General features: G+C 44.0%; 1 protein-coding gene and 1 pseudogene across 1 annotated transcript in view; both read right to left on the reverse strand.

Annotated features, from left to right (window-relative positions):
- Positions 1-3,552: 3,552 nt before the first annotated feature.
- Positions 3,553-18,491, reverse strand: part of LY86 (lymphocyte antigen 86) — a 64,419-nt gene continuing 49,480 nt past the window's right edge. Inside the window, exons 4-5 of the mRNA XM_033113337.1 lie at positions 9,765-9,817; positions 3,553-4,714 (exon numbers count right to left, since the gene is read on the reverse strand). Of these exons, the coding sequence (XP_032969228.1) occupies positions 4,631-4,714; positions 9,765-9,817 (137 nt within the window). The 3' untranslated portion in view covers positions 3,553-4,630. The remainder of the gene's footprint in view (positions 4,715-9,764; positions 9,818-18,491) is intronic.
- Positions 13,662-15,020, reverse strand: LOC117026712 (26S proteasome regulatory subunit 6A-A-like; annotated as a pseudogene).

The raw sequence follows: 18,491 nt of genomic DNA on the forward strand, positions 1-18,491 counted from the left end.
CTTTGTTTTTAGCCTGTTTGCTGCTTGACTTAACAAACTCTGCAAGCTCACAACTAAAACCATAAAGCATTCTTATTCTATAATCTCCAACCAAATAGCCAGGGCAGCGTCAGCTAGTAAGAGCTTGGGATGGAGTAAGATTTGAATCCCAGACCGCTGAGCTCGGAAGCCCGGGTAAGCAGTGAACCCACTTTAATAACCTCCACTTCCTCTTCTAGATCGGCGGGGGTCATTGTATCGCCCACTCAAGGGCTGTTACTGAGATTAAGTATTGACATGCAGGTAAAATGCCTCACACAATGCCCGGCACATAAAAAATGTTCAAATAATTCTTAGCCTTTAAAAATGTGTTGTTATTATTGTTGTCTTTCTATACTCACACATTTTAATCTTTTTAGTCTACATTTATGTGCAAACCATGTTGTATCCCTTTGATCATTTCAATAATATTCTTTGGCCCTTTCTCAAAGGTTCTTCCACATTTCTGAGTAGAAGAAAGGGAAGGATAGCCACAATAAAATGATACAGGCTTATGTGGCATGGATGTTTTCTTTCTTTCATCATTCATTGGGTTTTAGGAAATCCATAAAAATATCAGCTAGGGAAAGAAATAATTGCTTTTAGTTAAAATAATATCAATGCATACATTCTTTTCCTCAGGATTGAGAAAACCAAGATACTGGAGGAAAGAATTTTGTTTTCTCACACGTTTTAAAGGAAAGCTGGCTTAGAGGAAAGAAAAAAAATTCAGGCTGGTACATTTGAAGGCAGTAGAAGTCTTCAGTTCCAAAAATCAAAACAAAATAAAACAAAACAAAAACCTGACGTTATTTGCAAACTAGATGTAGAATGATAGCTCTTTTCCAAATCCTCTGAAACCCCTACTTGCCAGATAAAATGATTGGGAAATTAGGCAAAGGAACTTGTTTTGCTGAGAGAAACATACCTGATTCAAATCTGAAACTGAACTGCTATGACAATAAGCTTTCTCTCCCTAACAAGCCCGTTAAAATCAGGATATGGCCCTTTCCGTTGTTCTCTCACTAGCTATTTTTGGGTTATTTTTTCTGAAGGTAGATGCAATTGTGAAATTTGCAGATGTTACACTCAGTTCTTCACATCTTGCATCTCTCTCTCTGTTTTTCTTTTTTTCAAAAACAACAACTTTAATTAAAAATTACACACACTTTCTTTCCCAGGTCTCTGGGGCCTATTTATGTGTTTCTGTTTTTGGGAAAACTAAATGTTTTCCTTGGATTCTTTTTAGAGATGTAGCTCAGTGAACATGCTTCCATTATACGTCAACACTTGGGAAAAGTCAAGGTGCCCAGGAAACATTTCAGGACTTAAAGGGAATGTGGGCTTATGCGTGAGGGCAGGGCTCAAAGACTTTTTGCCCCAACGATACAGGAGGGATGGGAGAGGCAAACTAAGAAACAGGTCTTTAGTTCCACAGGTGAATCCTCACCTCCTAGGCAATGAATGTCTTCTCTCGTACCCATCCCTCCAATCCGTTCTCTGAAATCCTAACTCCCACCAATGTGATGGCATTAGGAAGTGGGCCTTTGTAAGGTGATTAGCTGATGAGTGCCCTTATGACAGGGACCCCCGAGAGCCCCCTCACCGCTTCTGCCATGTGAAGGCACAATGAGAAAACAGCTGTCTTCGCAAGAAACAGGGATCAGGCCATTACCACACCCAAATCTGCTAGCACGTTGATCTTGGACTTCCCAGCCTCCAGAATGTGAGGAATAAATTTCTGTCGTTTGTAAGCTCCCCAGTTTATATTTTTGTTACAGTAGCCCAAAGAGACTAGGTACCGCCTTAAGATAATAATAACTCACTTTTATTGAGTTACATGCCAGGTATTGTTTTATGCACCTGACATGCATTCTTTCATTTAATTCTCACAGTGTTATTATCCTGGACACTTACAGATGAGGAAACTGAGGCTCAGAAGATTTAAGTCACTTGCCTAGTTAATAGCTAGGGAAGAGTTATAACTGAAAGCTGGCCTGTTTATTCTGGATGTATTCTGGACTCCTACTATCTCTCTCCTTTTTCTCTACCCTTTCACACTCCACGAGTTTCCATTTAGGGAATGGTGTGGTTCCAGTGAAACTAACTTCAATCCAGGTTTGGGGGTGGGTCACATGACTTAGGATAAGCCAATCCTTGCAGAACCGAAGTAATTGGTCAGGAGTGGTCATGTGACTCAAGATATTACACTCAGAATAAATGGCAGTTTTTGTACTTGGCACAAGTGTGAAGCCATTTGCTTTTATAGGAAGGATTGTCTGAGGTGAAGCCAATATTCAGGGAGGACAGAGATAAAAGAGCTGCAGAGAAAGTGCTGGTGACAGGGAGGGCCTGTGGCCCCAAAATGACTGGAGTGGGCTGGTTCCCACAGGAGTTCTTTGGTTCTGGGAGCATAGCATAATCTTCAACCAAAGTGATTTTTTTTCAGGGAAGCTTATCGAGGAGAAACTTTTAGAATACTTGGTGGTGATTTTGAAACAGTAGTAAACTCTGTTTATGGAAAACGAGAAGTAAATTAAGCTCTCTGTCCATGCACGCTCTCCCCCCACACCAGGCGCACACATAGGTTTGCCTAAGAGAACTTGTCTGGGGTTTCCTCCTCCCGCTTAGTACCTTCTGCTTCCTGGATGGCAATTCCAAACTTCATTTTAGTTACTATCTTCTGCCAGAGTGTTAAACAACGATAATGATTCTGGCTGTTTCTCCTACCTGGATTGTTTGTATTTTAATAAGAGACCTGTAAACAGTGAAAAATTTTCTCAACTTGCAGGAGTGAAACTCACAGTGAAATTGAAGGCCCATGAAAGGACACTAAGGACAGACAAATCTGGGGGCCGAGAAACACTTTCTTTTTCTCTCAAATCACATCCTTAGTGCAAGTGCTGTGTACTCAGTCATGGCTAGGGTCAGTCCCGTATGTGAAAATCCCTGTTAACCCAAACCTATCCACCCATCTGACACCCTCTCTCATTCACACATGCATACACATATTGTCGAATTTTAAGAAGATGGTGAAGAGTAGTGAAGGGAAGAGTTGAGTTGTAGAAAAAGAGAAACTGAACTTGTTCCTTATTCCCCGCCCCATCTTTGGAAGGTGGTGACAGCTGTCTTGAGCTGTTGGGACCTGTGTGTATTCAGAATCTACCCACGGTCTTTTCTAGAATAGGGGTGTTTCCTGAAGAGGGAGCAGGGGGATATCGCGCTAGCAGGAATGGCGAAGGGTCAGAAACTCAGTTTGCTGTTTGTGTGCGGAACAGTATCACCCCATGTGTGGTCAGAGGTTTGCTCCCGAACCCCGCATGCCCTGAAGTCTTTTCTCCTGAACATTTAAGGGTATAGGCAGGGACTCTGCTATGATTTTGTCTCTCCATAACCCGGAAAACCCCAGATGCTGGTTTTAAAGTTTTGATTCACCAGGCATTTGCAGCCTGCTATTCTAGGTAGTTCAATTACATACATACAGGAGTTAATCATACTGAACATTTTTAAACTGTGGATTTTTTCCCTCTTTTAATCTCTAACAGAGTGGCACTTTTATGGGTAGAAAAGACCTGCAAACGACAAAGTTAAGCCAGTCACCTGGCAGCAGCCCCTTAGTTGTTGGGCCCATGAATACCGGAAGGAGAAGGAAGGGGAGGAGGGCCCAGGATGGTGAAGGGGCTGCTGGGGAGACCCCCATGCAATTCTGCACATGTGGGACAGGAGAAGACGGGGCTGCCAAAGTGGCTCTGACAGAGACAGTCACGCTGCCCACTTCGGAGGGCACTGAAGTGTTTCTGTACGTGAATGAATGTGTCCACTGGTCGACGTGTGGCTTTTTAATATTTCAGGGGACTGCGAGCTCTGTGAAGGCAGGGGCAGTGTCTATTTTGGTCCCTGGAGTATCCTAAGTGTTGAGCACAGGGCCTGCTCTACAGTGTTCAGCAGTTATCCATTGAGTGAATTAGTGAATATACTAATGAGAGCCATCGTGTGCTGAAGCCAAGAATAGCCATGTTTTTGGAGATGAGGCTATAACGAGGTTTGGTCAAGTAAGATTTTGATGCCGCTCTTTATGAGGTTTCATCTGCTTCTGGGCCCTCGTGGTCCAAGGACGCGGCATGCCCTCTAACTTGGCAGGGCTGCCATCCTGAATCTCTTAGAATTACATATGGTACACCAGCCCCCAGCACTCTGTCTGGAGGAAATTACCTTATAACTGCAGTACTGTACTCAGATTCTTTGAACAACCACAGGAACAATTGTGGGCCACGTTTCTTTATTCTGGGTCACTGAGGAAGTGCTCCTAGGAGCTGAAGTGCAGGGGCATCTCGTGTGAGGTACCACAAGGAGAAAACGGATGGACCCTCAAGAGCGCTTAGTGACTCCCAGGAGAGGAGGCTCCTTAGAAGCAGGACATTCAGGTGCTTCATTTCATCTGTGGAGGCTGGGGCTTCCTGGTCCTGGGGCTAAAGTCAGAGCCTGCACCTGAGGCGACCCTTGTCACCAACAGAGAAGCTCTCTCTGTTGTCAGCGGGCTCTTCTTAGACAGTAGGTGCAGTGTGAGGAGCTCAGAGTTCCCATGAGACAGACAGCTGTGTTTCTGAACTGCTTAGGAGCTAATGACGGTGGCATTGGCACAGGCCACCATGGAATGCTTTTCATTATACAGTTTCAGCAAAACCTGGTATTCTCCCTGAAAGGAACACAGGGAAAGCATGAGTGTGTGACCAACAGAACAATCAACTATTCAACAAACAGGTAATGAGCATCTTGTCTATGCAGGCACTGTTCTAGACACTAAGGATAAAGTTGAAGCAGACAAACTGAACTTTGCCCTGTGGAGCCCATGGCTCACTAGGAGAGACAGACAATGCACTAGCTGTGTCTGTGGTGTGTCACATGCTGATGTGACACAGAGAACTCAAGCAGAGAAGGGGGGAGGAGACTGCTGGGTAGCGCAGAGTAGGGGGCATGGGTGAGTGCTGTTTGCAGTTTTAAGCAGGATGGTCAGGGCAGGCCCTGCTGAGAAGGTGAACTTGGGACAAAGATCTGAAGCAGGTGCAGGAGCACGCCATGCTGCCCTGGGGGCTGAAGCTCCTGTGTTTGAGGAACAGTGAAGAGGCCAGTGGGGCTTCGGGGAGAGGGAACCACGGGAGGAGGGAAGGGGAAGGTCAGGGATGGCCCCCCAGCCATGGTGGTGACGCTGGCTCCCACACTGAAAGGGACACAGGTCATGAGCCTGTTTTCCTCAGAGGACTAGTTTGATCTGCTATATGCCTATGTGTTAGTAGGATCCCTCTGGCTGCCATGTTGAAAGAGGCTGTTTGGGGAGAGGGTGGGAGCAGGCGGGAGGCGACTGCAATCGGCCAGGTGAGAGATGGTGACGATTTGGAGCAGATGGTGGGAAAGCGAGTGGGAGTTGGATTCTGGATGATTTTGAAAGAAGAGCCGATAAGATTTGCTGAAGAAACCCATGTGGGTGGGAGAGAAAGAGATGGGTTAAGGGTGACTCCAAGGATTCTGGCTGGAGCAACTGGAAGGACAAAGTGTCATTTGCTGACACAGGGAAGACTGTGGGGGAGCGAAGTTCAACTGCATGAATGCTCTATCAGAAAAAGCATTGCTGCCTGTTAGTGTTCCTTTCTGGCTACAGCACTCCACGGAGGAACCCCATTGTCTGTGCTTCATGGCTGTTACCCTGGGCTTTGTGGAACTGCAGAAAGAACCCCGGGGTGGAGCCACATCTGTTTCACTTCCAGCTGAGGCCCTGCCCAGCCCCCACAGGCCTACGGGGTAACATGTCTGTAGATTCAGCAGTCTGGAGGAGACAAGCTTGGGTGGGGGAGGTGGTGCTGAGCAGAGCAAAGGGCCCAAGAGGGAAGGATGCAGAAGACATTCCTGGCACATCTTTGATGTGCTTGTCACCTGAGGAAGGAAAAGGGCTTAATCTGTGTAAGCCAGAGGGAAGAAATAAATCAGACCACGGCGTAGAAGTTTCACGAGAGAGGCTTTTTGTAAGAACTTCCTAGCAATTAACAGAGGTCCAGGAGCAGGCAGGTTCCCCGCCACTGAAAACTGTATTCAAGATACCCAGGCTCCGCTCTGGAAGGTGTCTGGGCGTGAGGACTGATTAGAGTGCCTCAGGCACCTTTCAGCTTGAGGATTCTGTGCCATATGGGCTCCTGTGGCTCTGATGGCTCAAATACCGAGCAGCTGTTAGTTCAGAAGCAGTATCAGGAATTTAACCAAAGCAGTGTAAAAGTTAGAGAATTAATAATGAGGAAAGACCAGCTCAAATTTGCATCTGGTTGTGTTGAATTATGATCATCTACTTTTAACTCTCAATGTGCATTTAGGTACACTCTACAAAATATTGAAAACCAAATGAAGTTTTCACTATTGCTTTATAAGCCTAAGAAAAGATGTAGCATTTAATGGAAGGGCTTCTGGATTATGAATTACAAGATATATATACTCTGGTTTAAGAGGCACGGGTATTTAGGCAACTGTGCCCATCTGTAGGCAGGTGGAAGTACGTGCTAGAAGACAGGAAGGAAGAGAAGGGACAAGAGACAGAGAGCAGTGGCCTTGAGATGAGAGAGGAGCACTGACTTTGAGAATCAGGAGTTTGTAATGCAGTTCAGGCTGTACCTACACGTTGTTGGCCTTGTGCTTTGGAAGGCTCTCTGAACTCTAATATAGAAAAGAGCAGTTATTGACAGATGCAGGGATCCAGGCAGGGCAATCTGGGCCAAGGGACGGGTTGTGTTAAAAAGTAAAGAATACCAAGACGCTGAAGATCGGTTACTGAGTGGAAAAGTTTTCAGCCAAGCCGGTGCAGTATTAGCACAGAGACCATCTCCCGGGATTTGGTGGGAGGAGGGGATTTTTTAAAACCAAAATTGTTTGCACTGTCTCTGTCCCATATTAGGATGCGAAGTCTCTGAAACTTGCTCGCTGGACATCAGCCAAGGAAGTTTGAGCTGCCTGCATCTGGTCCTCGGCCAACATGGGAGTCCATGTGGGGATTAAGGTCTCCAGCTGCCTCTGCTTCTTATGTGACAGGTCGCATGTGTCCCACTTGGGTTATGTCCCCTTTCAGGTCTGGCCAGGTGTCAGCAGGCTGGGGTGGGGTCAGCGCTGGCCAGGTTTCTGCTTCCCAGGCCCAGGCTTCAGAAGGGGAAGAGGCAGGAGGACCAGGCAAACAGAGTCTGGATGCTTAACCACCCAGACCCAGGGCCATGTCTCTTTGCCCTTACGTTGTACAACAATCTTGTTGGACACTGTTATTGGTTGACAAACATAGGTACCTCCCTCACCCAAGCATCCTGAGTGATGACAATAAAGCTTTTTGTACCTCTGCTAAATTTTCTTTCAAAGGGATTCTATGACTTTAAGAAGTTCTTTTCTCCTCTATTTCATAGCAATTGCTAAAGGGAACTGGTTTATAAAAAATAAAACATTATAATCTCAAGATCCATCCATGTTGTCACAGATGGTCCTATTTCATCTTTTCTTACCGTCGAATAGTATTCCATTGTGTATATATACCACAACTTTATCCATTCATCTATCGAAGGACATTTTGGTTGTTTCCATGTCTTGGCCACTGTAAATAAAGCTGCAATGAACATTGGAGCACACGTGTCTTTATGGATAAATATTTTCAGATTTTTTGGCTAGATACCCAGGAGAAGGATTGCTGGGTCATACGGTAATTCTATCCGTAATTTTTTGAGGAACCTCCACACTGCCTTCCATAGCGGCTGCACCAGTCTGCATTCCCACCAACAGTGTATGAGGGTTCCTTTTTCTCCACAGCCTCTCTAACACTTGTTACTATTTGTCTTGTTGATGATAGCCATTCTAACTGTGGTGAGGTGATATCTCAATGTGGTTTTTATTTGCATTTCTCTGATGATTAGTGATGTTGAGCATTTTTTCAGATGTCTATTTGCCATTTGTTTGTCCTCTTTGAAGAAATGTCTCTTCAGGTCCTCTGCCCATTTTTCAATTAGGTTGTTTGTTTTTTTGTTTTTGAGTTGTATGAGTTCCTTGTATATTTTGGATATTAGCCCCTTATCGGAGGCACTGTTTGCAAAAATCTTCTCCCATTCAGTTGGTTGCCTCTTTATTTTGTCGATGGTTTCTTTTGCTGTGCAGAAGCTTTTAAGTTTGATATAGTCCCATTCATTTATTTTAGCTTTTACTTCCCTTGCCTTTGGAGTCAAGTCAGACAGAAAAAGCAGAGAACCATATGATTTCACTGATATGTGGTATATAAACCAAACACAACAAAAGAACAAGACAAACAAATGAGAAACAAAAACTCATAAACACAGACAATAGTTTAGTGGTTACCAGAAGGTAAGGGGAGAGGGGGTGGTAGATGAGGGTAAAGGGGATTAAATATATGGTGATGGAAGGAGAACTGACTCTGGTTGGTGAACACACAATGTGATTTTTAGATGATGTAATACAGAATTGTACACCTGAAATCTATGTAACTTTACTAACAATTGTCACCCCAATAAACGTTAATTAATAAAAAATTAATACACACAAAACAATAAAATAAAACAAACAAAAAGCCAATAATGCAAAATGAAAATCAATTGTTTCCAAATTTTAAGTCAATCTCCAGTGGGGGTGAAGGTCAGAAGGAAATGGAGAAGAAAAAGAATTCAAATATCAAAGATTTATAGAAAAAACTATCTGGAGAATTTAGGTCCCACATTCTAGAAGTGAAGAGAGTTTGCAAAACTCATTATACTGAAAGGCTGCAGAGAAAACTGGTGGGAAATGTCCCAGTTGCTAGAGCAATGCTGGTGAAAGTCCCAGATGGTCTAGGGACATGTGGCTTTAACCTTAAGAACCCAGAGGCTGGGATTGAAAGGAAACATGCAAGAAAAATGAAACTAAATTAAACAAATTCTTCATGGAGAGGGAGATCCGTTTGCAGAGTCATGTACAGGTTTTGGAGGACGGAAAGGATGACATTGAAAAAAAATTAAAATTATTACACTTTTGTGATTCTTTTTATGTTGTTCCATAAGATTCTCTCAGGAGTAGCATACTGAAAATTTATTGCTTATGCCAGAACTGCTTGAGTTCAGCCATCTGATAAAGTCACATTATTTTAAGAAAAAAGTAATTAGTGGAAACTTCTGCTCTTAGTTGTGAGGTTCGCAAGTGAATGCTTGGGACGTGGACATTTGACTTACTTAGTGGCAGCCCGTGAATAATAGTGCAAGGATGGTAACGGAGGGACCCATGAGCCCTCGGGGCTGTGTTTCTTTCTTTCTCTGCGTGGCCAGCCTTACTGAGTGCTAAGGACAGCAAGCCTGTGGCTGCCTCCCACACCCCAGCAGCTCCAGCCATGCGGACACTCCTGCAGGGCAGGATGCCTGCGTCCCTCCAGGTGGGAGATGTCTACCCAGAGGGTCCACACGGGTCTGACAAGACATAAAATGTTAGAGACCAAAATGACAAAGCCAGTGTGCCAAACATTTGTAAGCACCCACTACGTAGACCAGCTTTACTGAGAAAGAGTTTTCTTAGTGCTGGCCGATCACTAAGTGATGGGAAAGGTTCAAACTGTTTAACTCTCTGCTCCTCTTTCTTCTCCGCCACTTCCTCCTTCTTCTCTTCCACCACCTCCTCCTTCTTCTGTTCTCCTACTTCAAGAATCTGCTCAACACATTAATTAAGCAACAAAATAAAATAGAAAAGCAGAACCTTACCTCAGGAATTTCAAATCCACGATTATTGGCAGGGCCAGCGTAATAAATCTGCTCTGGAAAATATACAAAATATACAGAGTGTTATTCAACCATTTAAAACAAAAATGATTTCTCCTATTATCTGTGCTTACTCTGCCCTGGGGATCCAGTGATGAAGAAAAAGAGACCTGCAGGTAATGTGAGAGAGGCCAACGGTGTGCTGGTTAAGAGGTTAGGCTAAAGCCAGGCCGCGCAGGGTTAAATTGTGAGACCATCTCTGACAACTGTTTGACCATGGACAGTTATTATCCCTTTGGGCTCATGTGTCCCTCCGTTACCATCCTTGCACTCATTTTAAAAATGGGCATAATAATGACAATAACAGTGCCCACTTCATCAAGCTGTGAGGAATAAAAGAGTTAATCAATGTAGAGCACTAATAACAATGCTTGGGAAGTTCTCAATAAATGATTGCTAAAAGTATGAACTGGAAGATGCTGCACTTGATAGGATGGCTGATCAGGGCAGGCATCTCTAAGCGGATGATATTTGAGCTACGCCCCAAGGGAGGAGAATGAGGCAACCATTTAAAGAGCTGGGAGAAGAGGACTTCGGGGCATCAGAATAAGGAGAAAGGCCTCAATATGGAAAAGAGTGTGGGAAGCTGGAAGGACAGAGGGGAGATGGGTGTGCGGAAACACAGTGAACTAAAGAGCCTGTGTTGAGAAGACATTTAAAAGATTGAGGGAGACAGGTATTTTAGGACCTTGAGAACATGGTAAGGAGAAAGGTGGTAAAAAGTCAATGAAAATACCTAATTTATGTTTTAAAGAGATCATTCCACTGTGTGGAGAGCCCTAGAGTGGAGGCCGATGGGTAGCTGAGATGAGTGAAGGACTGGTGAGGTGTGGTGGTGGTGGTGGAGATGGAGAAAAGCAAATGAGGTCACAACTGTCCCGGAAGATAGGACTTACCAATGGGTTGTATGTGGAGAGGACAAGGGGTTTTGGCTTGAGCATCCAGGAAAACGGGGGCGCTATTTACTAAGATTACGGGTTCTGGGGAGGAAGAGTGTGTGTGTGTGTGTGTGTGTGTGTGTGTGTGTGTGTGTGTGTGGCGAGTAAAGAACTCTATTTCTAGGAGGTGATTATTAAGGGTCTGTGAGAGCAGTTGGATACATGAATCTGAAACTTGGGAAGAGGTCAAAAATAGAGCTATGAATATGGGAGTCATTAATATGTAAATAGTGATAAAGCCATGAGACAGGATGAGACCCCTCGCCCCTAGGAAAATAGAATTAATAGATAGAGAAGGGGAAAAGGCCAGAACCACTTCTGAGGCCCTCTAACATTCAGGAGTGGAGTAGAAGAGGAGAAGCCAGCCAAGGAGACCAAGAAGGAAGGAATGGCCATGGAGTGGAGGGCAACCAGAAGTGGGATCAAAGGAGCCAGATGAATGTTCTTCAGAAAAGAGGGTCCAATCAACCGTGTTTAATGCCGCTAAGATGTTGTTTAAGAAATGTGCAGTAGATTTGGCAACATGGAGGTCATTTAGTCACCTTAAGTAGAACACTGGAGCAGTGAAAACAAATGCCCAAATGGGATGGGTTGAAGAGTGATATGGAGATGAGGAAGTAAAAAAGTTTTGTTATAGAGAGAAGCAGAAAAAATGAATGACTACTACAGATAGGTGTGGGGTTAAGAGTGTGTTGACTTTTTTATTTAAGATGGGAGATACTGTACCATATTTGTCATTTGAAGGGAATGATTTTGTAGAAAGATTGAACATTTAAAAGAGAGGGAATAACTGAAGGACTGAGGTGTTTAAGAAGATGGGAGGGGAGGGATTTTTGCCTTGAGAGGAGAGCACAAAGATTGCTCCTGTAGTTATGGGAGAGAAAACAGAGCAGAGGGAGTTCAGAAGTAGATTTATAGATTGGCCAGTGGACCAATGACAGGGCTGCAGTCTGATTGCTTCTGTTTTCTCAGTGAAAGTCATGAGCAAAGAGGTAGAGGAAAGTGGAGGGTGAGGATGTGGTTCATTGAGAAGCAAGAAGATGCTATAGAGAAGTTATCTTGGACAGTGGGGAAGAAATTTACTTGAAAAGGATACTGGGATTCCTAGGCAGTGTTGAGTGCTTTTTAATTTTTTAATATTTTTTTGATGTTTATGGCCATGAATTTAAAGGTACTCTGATCATACCAGATATCTATTTTCTCAGCAATATTCAGTAGCTCTGATGTAAAAATAGGGAGGGCAGATGGCTGGGTTGGAATTTTGCTGGACAAAACTAATAAGGATAAAAAGGCAAGGGTGCTGGGAATTGATGCAGGAGAAAACTTATAATAATAGAGCATGGAATCTAAGGAGGGTAAGGAGGAAAATGATGGCAGGATGGGTTCATTGATAGTAAAAATAGTGATGGAGTCAGTTGAAAGGAGTTTCCAGTATTGTAATCAAGGTCCTAGAATAAATGAGCTGGAAGGATATGGTGAAGCCAGAGGGCAGAAGTATTGACACTGAGATTTCAGAAGCGGTGAATTTACTGGTGATGACACGATGCAGAGTTGACAGGAAAGACAGTAGTTGAGGTGAAATGATGAACATGGTCGTTGGAAGTAAGGTCAAGGAGCTAAGACATGGTGCTGCGTGGGCCACCCATGTCAATACTGAAGTCAGCAGGAAGGATGGGACCTTGCCCAGCTCCCAGAGGGTGACTGCCTCCTTCGTGATTCCTCTGCACTGTGCATGTAGCAGATTATAAGAAAAGTGGGTAAGAGCACCAACTCTGGGACTAAACTATCTGGGTTGGGCTTGAATCTTGGCTCTTCTTCCTACTAACTGGCCAAGTCACCTAACCTTTCTGTGCCTCAGTTCCCTTATCAGGAAATGGGGGTGATAATAATACCCACCTCACAGGGTTGTGAGCACCGAATGAGTTAACATATGTAAAACTCTTATAATAGCACCTGGCATAAGGTAAGCACTCAGTAAGTATTTGCCATTAATATAGTCACTCACCAATCCATACTACTGGGCATCCATCTGATACAGGCCAGGCACTGTTCTATGTGCTGGCTATAAAATAGCAGACAAGAATATTATGTGAACCATTTGAGTCATTGGCCACCTGGAATTGTAGTCATTTGTTTACAGGGCTGTTTCCTTCACTGGCCTGGGATTCAGTGCTTTCTTGTCTGCATGGTTCTCAGTACATTGCACAGAGTCTAACGCACAGCAGGGTGTGACATGTGGTTACTGAATGAGGTTCTTGAACAAGCAGATCCAGTCAGGATATGGGTTTGCCAACCAACTTCATTCTTGCTCCTGCTATTTTAATCCTCTACCTGCTGGAAGGGTCCGGTCTGGGATGTGCTGACACAAGAGAGTGGAGTAGGGACTGAGCCATTCAGAGTAGCCAATCTGGTGATGAGGGCGGAGGGATGGTGGCGGAGGATGGAGGTGAATATATGCTGATTGGTTTATTGATGTTGTTAGGTACTGAGCTCTAATGGCACAGTGACGTCCTGCTTCACACAGTACCTGGCACCACACAGCAGCTCAGTAAACATTTGGAGACACACCAAACTCTCCTTAAAACGGGCTTTGGGCCAGGTGCAGCATGGCTGGGGCATGAGCAGCTGCCCATACAAAATAATACCAATACCAGAAGCACAAGGATAATCTCTTTTCATAAAGGCCTCCCCAGGGAAATCTGGGGCTGAACCTCTACCAGGAGACCCATCCTTAGCATAGACTTTGGCATCTGTTAAATGTCTATGTCCTCAACATATCTACCCTTCCCTCCCATGGCCAATTCCTGGTACTTTGCAAGGATGACATGCAAACATGGCGTGTGACAGGTGAATGACATTCCTATTTCATTGCACTGTATGTGCTGGTTCATTCATTTTTATTTTAGTCTATATATATTTTCTGACAAGAACCTGAAACCATTTTCATCACAAATTTTAACCAGCAAGAGACCAGGGAGTGATGTGGTGGGCAGCCTCGAGGCGTAGTATTCAGGCTAGCGTTCTTGTTGGCCTGCACCTCCAGGATGCCCTCCACGTAGTCTTCATGGGTGAGATCTATGGTGCCCTGCATGGTGCCATCATGCCTGCCTCTGCACACACAGCCTTGCACTGGGCCCTGCTTAAGTCACTCGTACAGAGGGCCAGCCCCTCACAGTTCACAGCAGGAATAGCGTTTATCTTTTAGGAGTGGATCTGCATGATTCCGGCCCGGGCCTCCTCGTTGGGCATTAGGGACTCAATCTTTGGTCCAGGAGGCCTGAGTGGAGCAGGGTGGGGTCCATGATGTCACCCTGTTAGTGGCTACAGTTACCTTTACTAGGGTGTTGGGCTGGAATCCATCCAGCTAGTTCAGAAGCTGTAGCATTGTCCTATGCACCTCCCGGTCCCCGGCCTTCTCACTGTCAGAGCAATTGGTGCTGCTGGCACCCAGCTCATCAATGAAGATAATGGACAGAGCTTACGCCTTGGTCAGGCAAAAGCATCCTGGACCAACTTGGCACATCCCTGCTGAATATTTGCACCAGCTGGGGATCAGCCAGCTTCAGGAAGGTGGCCTTGGTCTGTGCAGCACAGGCTGGGCTAGCAAGGTCTTCCCTGTACCCAGGGGCCCATACATCAGCACCCCCTTTGGAGGGTGGATTCCCCAAGTTCTCAAAATTCTCCTTGTGCTTTATTGGAAGGACGATGGCCTCCACCAGCCCTGAATCTGCTTGTGCTGGCCTCTGATGTCACTGAATTGTTCCATGGGCCTCTCGTCCACCTCCACAGCCTTCACCCATGAATCATACTCTGTGGGCAGGTCTCAGGGTCAGACAGGAATCTTTGTTACACCTATCAAGTCTCCTGGCTTCAGTTTTTTCAGCACCCACCACCCCAGTTACAGGAAGTATGTCTGTCATGTTGAGGTTTGGATCGCTGCACAGCCGCCCTTCCTCAGGGAGTCCAGGTCAATATTGGCACCATCCTGCTCTTGGTCATTAAGGATCAATATTCAAAAGCTCGATGATGTTCCAGACAAGGTATGCCAGGGTCTTGTTCACTTAGATTTTCCCATTATTCTCTTTGATCTTGTCCTTCATGACTTGGAGTTCATGGGTAACTAGTAACACTTTGCTCTTCACAATCTTGATTTCATGTCCAGCAGCCATGTGCACTGGATAATCTCTTCTGTGGACATCTTAAGCACCTCCCTTCCAACTCCATCTTGCTCAGCCTCATCCCACACAGTTGCCATTTTCTCCTGCTGAGGTCCATTCATTTTTAAAAGGAAATATATATTTGGTTGTGGGTATAAATAAGAGTTTTATTGGAAACTAGCACTTTGTGTGATGTGGTATTAGAAATCGAGATGTTAACATTCTGAATCCTATCCTTAAGAATGTTCCTGCAATATTGGCGCAGCCACTATGGAAAACAGGATGGACATTGCTCAAAAAATTAAAAATAGAACTACCTTATGACCCAGCAATTCCACTCCTGGGTATTTATTTGAAGAAATCTAAAACACTAATTTGAAAAGATATATGTGTGGGGAGCCATGATTTCTTGTTTATTCTGTAACCTTGCAGACTGGCTCAGTTTTTAGTTCCTGAGGCATTGTCTCTGCCTACACCTGGAGGGTGCTTGCAAGCTGCTAAGGAATGAGGTGGGAACGGCCAGTTCCTGGACACAGATCACTGATGATTATCAGGGTAATTGGTGGGCTTTGTCATTGAGATAATGACTTTGGGAAAGTTTCAGTGAGTCTGTAGTTCATATGTAAAAGTTGCAAATTTTACTTTCAATGAGGAAATGCTCACTCGTGATTGTTAAGCTGCACGTACACAGGTGGTTTATATTGGTAAAGGAAAGTAAACTCCGCGCTTCAGGATCACTGAAGACCGGCCGCATCATCATTTTGTGTGAGTGTCTTTTTTCATTCCCACTCACCCATTCAGGAACTGTTCGATTTGTGGCGGCTGGCACGCCACATATATGCATCTCTATGTTAATTGCAGCACTATTTACAATAGCCAAGATATGGAAGCAACCTAAGTGTCCATCAATAAATGACTGGATAAAAATAATGTGGTACATATGTATACGGAATATTACTCTGCCATAAAAAAGAATGAAATCTTTCCATTTGTGACAATATGGATGGACCTAGAGGGTATTATGCTAAGTGAAATAAGTCAGACAGAGAAAGAAACACCATGTGATTTCACTTATATGTGGAATCTAAAGAACAAAATAAACAAACAAACAAAACAGAAACAGACTCATAAATACAGAGAACTGACTAATAGTTCCCAGATGGCAGGGGAATTGGACAGCTGGGTGAAAAGGTGAAGGGATTAAGAAGTACAAATTGGCAGTTACAAAATCGTCATGGGGATATAAAGTATAGCTTAGAGAATATCATCAGTAATATTGTAATAACTATGTATGCTGTCGGATGGGTACTAGATTTATCAGGGGGATCACTTCATAAGTTATATAAATGTCTAAACACTATGCTATACATCTAAAACTAATATAACATTGAGTGTCAACTGTAATTGAAAAAATAATGTTAAAAAATAAATTAACAGTAAATATGTGGTAAGAAAAAGAAGAATCTTCTAGTGGAACTGGAGAAGATACAATAACTAAGCCATATAGAAAGTTAATTGTGTGAGGAGTGAGTGGTGTGTGTGGGTGGTGTATCTAACAAGCAAAAAGTTCAGAGGGGCTGCCTGGGATTTATTTGTACTGATTGTGTGTTGTACAGCCTGAGGGCGTATCATTCACGCTATAATCTATGCGAATGGTGTCCCCTGGAGTGGTGTGACACAGTGGCCCAGCTACCAGCACATTTCATTTTAGGAAATTATCTCTTCCCCAGTGGATACTCTCTGACCCAAGCCAGGACAATCTGAGCAGAAGGACAAAGAGACCCAGGACCAGTCTATTTCGGCAAGAGGTGGTTGGTTTCATTTCATTTGGCCATTGTCTAAAGCTGCCCACTTTCTGCCTGGTGCAGCAGCCTTCTCACTGACTCCTTCAAGAAAATGTCTTTGTTTTCGTCCACTGGAATAGTTTTCTGTTGCCTGCAACTTGGGGATTTTGACTGCTATGGGCATGAACCAGTCAAACTCACTCATGCTGGCCCTCAGGGTATGAGACGCAACATGGTGCAGGAGCAGAGTCCAAGGATGGGACTGTGTATTCCCAACCATGTCGGATCTGAGTGATTCCTTTGGACACATTTTATACTCACGTTGTCTTTCTACCCATTGTTTTAAGGTGGCGTAGTGCAAACAACTTGACCTAGGAAGCAGACAGATTTGGGTTCAGGCCCCAGCTCTCCTACTCACTAGCTAAGTGTTGGTGGGCAATTTGCTTAACCTTCCTGTGACTCAGCTTCTGCACTTTGCAAAATGGATATAGGAATGTCTCTGCTGTGCATTATGAGGACTCTAGAACTCTCAGCAAACTCACCGAGCAGAATGGAGTCCCCAGTAAGGGCAGAAAAAGTGGTTGTTTGTTGTATTATTGTTCACCGGATGTGAAGAAGAGTAATGTAATGCAGACTCACTTGGCAGATGCTGAGAAAGACACTGAGACTTGTTTGGGAACCTTTTTGCTGAGCCAATGTGTCCAACCGTTAAGATCTGCTGGTGGCTTTTTTTTTTTTAACTTCTGTTTTTTAAAAAAAATGGATGAGTAAAGGTCTTTGACGAATACCATTGGAACGATATTGAGCAATCTGTTATGCTCATTTACTGTTCCAAGACTTCTAATTTGTGCTCTTCAGTATTAATGGGTTATTTACTGACTGACAATGTCATTAAATCGTTCCCTAACACTTTGTAGTTTCAACAGGAGCTTTTCCAGGGGCCCAGAAGCTTTTGGGGATTGCTGCAAATAATGCATGAAACTTTTATTATTTTTTTTAACCTGATGAAACAACACCTAAAAATAAATTCTTGCTCCCACTTTTCTCAGATCCTCTCTGATTCTGAGATTTCTTTAATTAACATCCTCACACTCCAGTACTATAAAAAGATCCCCAGTATATCTGTACCCACTTCTTTCTCTCCTTCATTTGAAATCTTTATCAGTTTTTAATGTGCAGCGGATTAAAGAAGTTCACTTCTCTGGGTCTGAACAATGAAGTCATTTCTGTGAATTGGCCTTTTGTTTTGTTTTGTTTTGTTTTGTTGTGACCCAGATCTTTGTGCGGTTGGCACATGGTGTCTTTTTAGAGAGGAAATTGATTTGAAACTTGTGGAAATAAAAGGTCCCAAAGGGTTTTGGATTAGATGGATGTGAGACTTGTGCTGCAGCCACAGCCTTTTACTCCCGGTCACCAGCACGGGGGCTAGCCTGGATGCATGATTCTGTGAGGCGGCCTTCTCACCGTTTCTTAGCCCTTGAGAGTATCTTGTTTGAATTCCTTCCAGTCTTCCACATGTATTACAAAAATGTCATCAATATTTAAACATTATTAGGGTGCTTGGCGGTATGACATACTTAAGAGTTACAATTTATCATAAATAGGCAAATTAGTATATTCAGAACATTTTTTTCTTTTTAAATGATCATTTATTTATTTACTCTGTATTTGAGCCCTTTTCCTATCTGCCAGGCCCAACGGGGTCCAGGGGAGGAGGGCGCAGTATTGGATAAGAAGGACATAGCCCTCACCCTGCCGTCCAGTGAGTGGGGGTCCTCAGGGCACCACGGC

This window comes from Rhinolophus ferrumequinum, chromosome 9 (assembly GCF_004115265.2).
Source record: "Rhinolophus ferrumequinum isolate MPI-CBG mRhiFer1 chromosome 9, mRhiFer1_v1.p, whole genome shotgun sequence".
Lineage (NCBI taxonomy): Eukaryota > Metazoa > Chordata > Mammalia > Chiroptera > Rhinolophidae > Rhinolophus > Rhinolophus ferrumequinum.